The sequence below is a fragment of the Lucilia sericata genome, unplaced genomic scaffold (genome assembly GCF_015586225.1).
Source record: "Lucilia sericata isolate MDLA Ls3-8-SP2 unplaced genomic scaffold, ASM1558622v1 Contig000133F_arrow, whole genome shotgun sequence".
Taxonomy (NCBI): Eukaryota; Metazoa; Arthropoda; class Insecta; order Diptera; family Calliphoridae; genus Lucilia; species Lucilia sericata.
Window position 1 is genome coordinate 435,999 of NW_023994165.1, and position 7,696 is coordinate 443,694.

The 7,696-nt window shown below is 26.6% G+C and overlaps 1 protein-coding gene across 1 annotated transcript; it reads left to right on the forward strand.

The window, feature by feature from the left end:
- The first annotated feature begins 2,111 nt into the window (after window positions 1-2,111).
- On the forward strand, window positions 2,112-6,742 carry LOC119600993 (protein scylla-like). Its single transcript, XM_037951603.1, has 2 exons — window positions 2,112-2,706; window positions 4,781-6,742. Exons 1-2 carry the CDS (start codon window positions 2,634-2,636, stop codon window positions 5,344-5,346), a joined length of 639 nt encoding a protein of 212 aa, XP_037807531.1. The 5' UTR covers window positions 2,112-2,633; the 3' UTR covers window positions 5,347-6,742.
- The last annotated feature ends 954 nt before the right edge of the window (window positions 6,743-7,696 follow it).

Consider the following 7,696-nt stretch of genomic DNA (forward strand, 5'->3'; position numbering starts at 1 on the left):
CAAGCCATAATCAAAATATAACTACATTTTAAAATAAACTTATAATAAAGAATTTTCTACAACATTTCATAAGGATACTTATGATAGGTTTATTTTAATGGAAATTATAAATACTTTTAAAATAATGCTTAAAAAACGCTTCGTATAGCAACAATATTTGCAATAATACTTGCTGTACACTTAGTTAGGATAACAAGTTTTACAAATGTGATTGTAAAAGACTAATGATTGCAATAGTTTTGTAATTGTTTTCCTATAAGATATCCCGTTATTTTATTGCGTGTTTTTCTTATTATTATTCTTCTTCATTTCAGTCTTCTTGTTTAGTTTGGCAAAGGCAGTGTTTTTAAGTGTTTAAGAAAAAATAAAGTAATATAAAATTTGTGTTTAAAAATGGTAATTTAATTAATATATAAAAAATGCCACATAATAAAACAATGTGCTTTTTTATTTTATAGATGCCGCTTTTTCTATAGGATTGAGGGAGGACGAGTTCATAAAAAGTATAAACAAGTCTTTTCCATTTACCAATAATAGACTAATACGTAAAATATATATAGAAAAGTGCAAAATTGTAGAAAGTATAATTGAAAAATATCAGTAAAGTAATGAAAAATAAAAAATATGTATGAAACAAAAAAAAAAAATATTGTTTTAATTGAATTAACAACCTTATAAAAATGTTACGAAAATAAGCTTACTTCAATCATGTTTCAAAAACTATTTTTCAGTAAGCTTATTTCATAATTGCGATTCTAAGCTTGTTGTAAACTGCAACTAGGAATATTATCACAAGGGTTCAATTTTCTTGATAAAATAATTGTTAACAAGCATTTTACAATAATTATCATAATAGTTTTGCAAACCTAACGCTTATGGTAGTAAGTTTGTTATAAACGAATTTTAAAGCTTTTTGGTTTGTTGGGTATAGACAGACGGTGGGTCTTTAGATGGGCTTATAAAAGATTTGTTGCTATTGCCTTTGATTGTATGCATGTTTGTGTAAGAGTGTGTGTCTGTGTAACTACAACAACAATTGTGATGATGATGATGAAAAAAAGTGAAGGATGGTGTAGGAGGTGAAGAAATAGGAAAAACGGGTACTTCTAATGACAGTTTTCACAATGCATGAGTGAACGTAAACGATGAAAATACACACAAACACACACACTCACTTACAGGCAAACACAAGTCAAAATGTGGCTGCTACAACAACTTGAAGCGATTTTCAAAATAATAAAAAAAAACTCGTACAACATACAACAAAAAGACCAGAACATGGGCCAGCAATATATATGTATAAGAAAACAAACAAACAACTAACCGACCAACCAACTAAACAACTGAACGGCCGACCGACCGACTTTAAAATGAAAAAGTCACGTACACCACACAGTTGGAGATATAATTTATTTTTCTTTTTTTTAATTTTTGTTCCTTCTCTTGTAAATCTACAACAACAAATACATTTACACATTTTCAAAAAAAGGAAAAACTCACTCAATTTTCATCATGTTTTTTCGGGTTTTGTGTGAAAAAGTAAAAGAGCAAAATCTAACAATTTTTAGGGAAGAAGTAGGGAAACCGGGAGAGAATACATTACAGAAATATTAAAAAAAAGAGCACAACTGGTGAGTGAGCGAGTGAGTGAGTAATTTAAATATGAGTGAGAGAGTGACAGGGAGAGTGAAATTTGTTAAGTTAATTTATATAGCCACAACAAAAAAATGATGAAATATATATATTTTTTTAATTTTTATAAATTAACTTTTTAATTAACAATTAATTACATAGTTTGTTAATTAATTATAATTTTCTTTTTATTAACAAATTACTTTTGAGTCAAAGTTTTATTAAAAATTGTACCCTTTAATTTATTTAGTTTAATATAAGATATTAACTTTTAATATCAATAACAAATCGTTCATAAATTGTTAACCAAACGCTCAGCTGTTTGAAAAACTAAAGCAAACATATGTTTTCTGTACTCTCTTTTCAGCTCTTGCGCTCTCCCCTGGTGAGTAAAATTATTAAACCCTCTCTGTTAACCGTAACTTACTCAAAATTGTCACTCTTTGTGGCACTATAAAAACCCCGACACACAGCTGTTTAGTTCAGTTACTGTTAAACACTGCTGATATTCATATTAAATAAATAAAATACTTCAAGTTAAATAAAGAAAAATTTTGAAAAATTTTTTTGCGGTGATAATAAATTTTTATACAAAGCATATAATATATAAAAAAGATTGTGATTTTCTAAACATATAAATGTATATTTAATATATTAATTAAAAAAAAAATTTTGCTACAAAAAATTTTTTTTACACCAAGTCTTATAAATGAAAAGAAATTGTCTGCAACAAGCTAAGAATATCAGAAAGCGTACGTGACGTTATATATGCCTTAGAGCATTAAGAAAAAGTGTCATTGCAAATTTATAAAAAAGCAAAAGAAAATAAATTTGCTTTAAAAAAAAACTAATAAAAAGGAACTGTGATTTCTTTGTTAAGAAACTTAAATATTTTTTTAACAAAACTACAAAACGTGCATTTAAATTTTTTTTGTAAAAAAAAAGAAAAACTTTTTTGAACATTTTTATTTTGTTACTAAAGCAAAATTAATCCAGATAAAATGGAAATATTATCTGTGCAAAATCAATATCCCGAACGTTTTAGTATTATTAGTAATACAACAAAAACAAAAGGTAAGTTTTGAAAAAAATAAACTTTTAAATGTTAGTTCAAGTTAAAGTTTTTAAAGATTTGAAAAATATTTAGGTTTTTGAGAAATCTGTAAAAGTTAGAGAAGTTTGAAATAGAATTATTGAAGAAGTAAATCTTTTAAATATTAAAATGAGAATTTAAAATTTTTTTATGAAATCGCAATATATAGTAGGTTTTACAAGTCAGATTTATCCAAATTCATTGAAATCTCAAATACGTATATTTTCTAGAAAAAATTTTCAATTTTAAAAAATCTTTCATATTGTGGAGTCTGAATTTAATATTTAAAGGCATAAAGTTTTCAATTTCTAAAAGTAGATTCCCGTTTTTTCGGAAATTTTATTTTACACGATTTGAACAAGTTCTTTTAATCACGTGCCGTTTTTTAAATTTTGAAATTTCAAAATGTTCAAAAATTTTGAGATGTTTAAAAGCAATTCAAACTGAATTTTATCAAATAAAGCTAGATTTTTGTACATCTCTTTAATATAAACTAAATAATATTAACTTTAAAGACTTCTAAAACAATTAGATTTTCTAATCTTTATACAATTTCCCTAATTTAGAAAAAATAAGAATTTTGTTTAATTTTTTTATTAGAGAATTATTCATAAAAATTTAGCAAAACTTTAGAGAACAAATTTTATATGAAAATTTGTCTTCTAAACCTTTGATAAATTGTCTCTAAAAATTTTAAAATCTAATTCTTCTGATTTTGCTAAATTTGTCTTATAAACCTTTGATAAATTGCCTACAAAAATTTCAAAAACTAGTTCTTCTGATTTTCTTTAAATTAAATTTTTTAAAATTATATTCCAATTATATTCCTCAATTTTATTGTTGTTATGGAACTAAACTAGGACTGAACTAGAACCGAACTAGAACTCAACTAGAACTGAACTAATACTGAACTAGAACTGAACTATAACTGAAGTAGAACTGAACTAGAACTGAACTAGAACTGAACTAGAACTGAACTAGAACTGAACTAGAACTGAACTAGAACTGAACTAGAACTGAACTAGAACTGAACTAGAACTGAACTGAACTGAACTAGAACTGAACTAGAACTGAACTAGAACTGAACTAGAACTGAACTAGAACTGAACTAGAACTGAACTAGAACTGAACTAGAACTGAACTAGAACAGAACTAGAACTGAACTAGAACTAGAACTGAACTAGAACTGAACTAGAACTGAGCTAGAACTGAAATAGAACTGAACTAGAACTCAACTAGAAATCAACCAGAACTGAACTAGAATAGAACTAAAAGTGAACTAGAAATGAACTAGAACTGAACTAGAACTGAACTAGAACTGAACTAGAACTTAACTAGAACTGAACTAGAACTGAACTAGAACTGAACTAGAACTGAACTAGAACTGAACTAGAACTGAACTAGAACTGTACTAGAACTGAACTAGAACTGAACTAGAACTGAACTAGAAGTTAACTTGAACTGAACTAGAACTCAACTAGAACTGAACTAAAAATGAACTAGAACTGAGCTAGAACTTAACTAGAAAAGAACTAGAACAGAACTAGCACTGAACTATAATAAATTCAATAAAATTAAACTCATTCAATAAAATTAGTTTAAAATTAATTTGCATTTTTTTTATTTATTCACAACAGTTTGTTTTTATTGTAGTTGTCTTAGACAGAAACAATAAAAAGACAAACACACCTCTCAGTAATTTATATATAAAAATTTCATCAGCATTTTAATTTATTTATAAATACAATCAATATTCTCACGTTTTTGTTGTTGTTATATTTTATAATAATCTGATGAAATTTAACATTTAGCTTACATACACGTCTCAAACGAGAAACAAAGCCGACAGACAACAATAGACCCTATAGATTTATTAGAAAAAAATATTAGAAGAAATACAGCTAAATAAATAAAAGAAAAATAAAAACTTGACACTTCCGTTGAGTGTTTAACTGAAGGGCATAGATTACGTCAAAACTAATTGTAAACTAACAATGTAAGAAAAATTGAAATATTAATTATATATTTTGTTTATTTTCTTTGATTTCATTTTAGATTGGTCCACTTCCCTGCAGACCACTCGAACGTCAACAAAAACAGATGTTAATACAACAACTACAAACACAAATAGCAACACAACAACCAGTGTTAATAATAATAATAATAACAGTCCAAATTATTTGGCTGATGAAGAACTCTTATACTGTGATAAATTCGAACTAGCGGCTATAAATGATTTGGCCAGCCGTTTGCTCGAAGAATTGCGTGCAGCAAAATCTCGTAATTTAACCTGCACCGAAGTCTCAATACCCTGTGATCTCACCACACGCATAGCGTCAGAAATCATACGTGTCTCCGAACGTGAACCCTGCGGCGTACGTGGCTGTACACTCTATATAGAATTCGAAGAAGAACCACAAAATTCCCGACGCATAGGCACCCTTAAGGTGGATCACGAAATGGTCTCCACTTTTGAACTTTATTTAACTTTGCGCCAGGATAAACGCGGCTGGGCGTCTTTGTTGCCACAATTCATGAAGAACTTATCGCGCAGCATAACAATAAGTCCGGAATTTAGTTTGACCAAACATAAATTGTATTCGCCCAATGAAAGCAGTTAGTTTGCCTGATATCGGCAATGGCTCCCATGGCTGCTATTAGCTTTTATTGTTTAGTTTCGAACAATCCCACCTTTATATGGCATATAAAAACCAACTCATCAACCAAACGCGCTCATTGTCAACGACAGGCAACATAATTATCACCATCATCATCATCATTATTAGCATTATCTTAATACTTAAGGTATAATACTATATAGGAATCAAACAACCAACCAACCAATAACATTTGCTTCATCTTTTTTACATGGTAAAACTTTTTAAGCTTTGTAAGCTAAAATTTGAATAACTATAAGTACATACATACATACAACTATGCATATAAAATGTATATAATATATATATTTAATATATAAACAAAAAAAAAAGTATCTCAAACCTCATAAAAAACAATGTTGTCGTTTCATCATCTTTCACTCTCTCTCTCTGTCACTCTCTCAAGCTCATTGTGAATTCACCACCATATTAGAAAAGTAAGATTTTTTTAGTAGTTTTAAGTTTTATTCGTTTGTGTTTTGATTTCGAAAGGAACGTAAATTGTGAAAAATATGGTCAGATGTTTGCATTACAACTCCAGAACTTTTCTGGCAAACAAATGTATTCTCTACTTTATACAGTTAAGCAAAAAAGTTAAAAATAATGTATAATAGTTAGATACATTTTTTGAAAACATTTAAGTCTCTAGGAGTTTGCCATCTACTATAACTCATTAAAATGTGATACTGATTAAGTAGTAGTTGTAGCTGTTAAATAGTTAGCACTAGCTTTTTATTAAAAAAAAAACAATTAAATTAAAAATAATAATTCCTCAAACTCTTCCCTAAAAAGAACTAAAAAACAGTTTAATTAATTGTAAATTAAGTAATAAAATAACAATTTATAAAAAAACTAAGCTTTTTTTTGCAAAAGAAACTCAACTCAAACTGCAAACTCCTCAATATTGTGAAAGATTAATACAACTACAAAAAAAAAAAAAAAGAAAATTCAAAATTTTTTTTCAAAAACTAACAAATATTCAATATAAAATATAAAATCACAAATTTTTTAACTGCGATATTAATTAATTAATGACTTAAATATAATATTAACCATTAGTAGCATTTCAAATTTTAAATTTTCTTATCTAAATGTTCTTGTAGTCTTACCAAACCAACAAAAAAAAATCCATAAAATTATAAAAAAATTTTCATAAAAACTAAAACAGCAAACTCAACTCAACAGCAAATTAAAATAAAAAAAAAAAATTCAAATCCAAATTGTTTTCTAAACAAACAAAAACATAAAAAATAATTATATATTTAAACAAAACAAAAACAAAAATCAATGATCTTTAACTCTTTAAGTGTGTATTAATTAGTATTTAATAGGATTTCAATATAAAAATTACAAAAAAAAACAACAAAAAAAAAAATTTAACAAATTAATTTATTATTAATAGACATACAAAACATATATTAAAACACAACAACAACAATTTATTATCTCTATGTATGTGTAAAATGTATTATTTATTAAATTATAACAAAAAAAACAATAAAATACAAAATATTATTAAACAAAAAAACTACAATTTGTAACAGCACAGAAAAATGTTTTTTTATTTCCTACAACAACAACCACAACAACAAAAAAATATAATCCTTTTTGACCACTTTAGTTCAGTTCTCCATATTAATTAAATAATTATGAATGTGTGTAAATTATCATTATTATAGGTACCATATGAAATTATCTTTAAAAAAACAACAACAAATTTATTTAAACAAATAAAAAAACACTGAAATAAAATTTATTCAAATTTCAATGTCATCTTATTGTTCGCTCAATAGATTTCAAAGATTTTTGAAGAAAAACATTTTGTTTCTTTATCAAAATCATAAATCTCTTTGTGTGTTTTTATTTGGTATATTTTTTTTGTTTTCTCTAATGGTTTCAGGGGGGGTTGAAATTGTTACACGTTCTTTAGTATAGTACATATTTTTATTGTTGTACACTAGGGTAAGATTTGTCTGTTAGATTTTCATAGATTTGTAAACAGGGAGGGGGAAATTGTTTAAACTCATATAAGATAAATAGTAATGCTCAAAGGTTACATTAATTAAATAAAAATCTACAGGGTGAATGTTGAAATTTCAGGGTAGGCGTTATACAAAGGCAATCGTTGTTGGCTATAATGAGTTAAGAAGATAATAAGTTTCTCTTTTGTGCATTGATTTCTTACAAATAATTACTCATTTTGGTAAATTTTTCAAGATTTATGCCATGATATCAAAATAGATTTTCTCTTTACTATTTTGGTTAGAAACCGCAAAATTTTCCGGTACGGGTTCCGTTACATTTGGCAAAATGA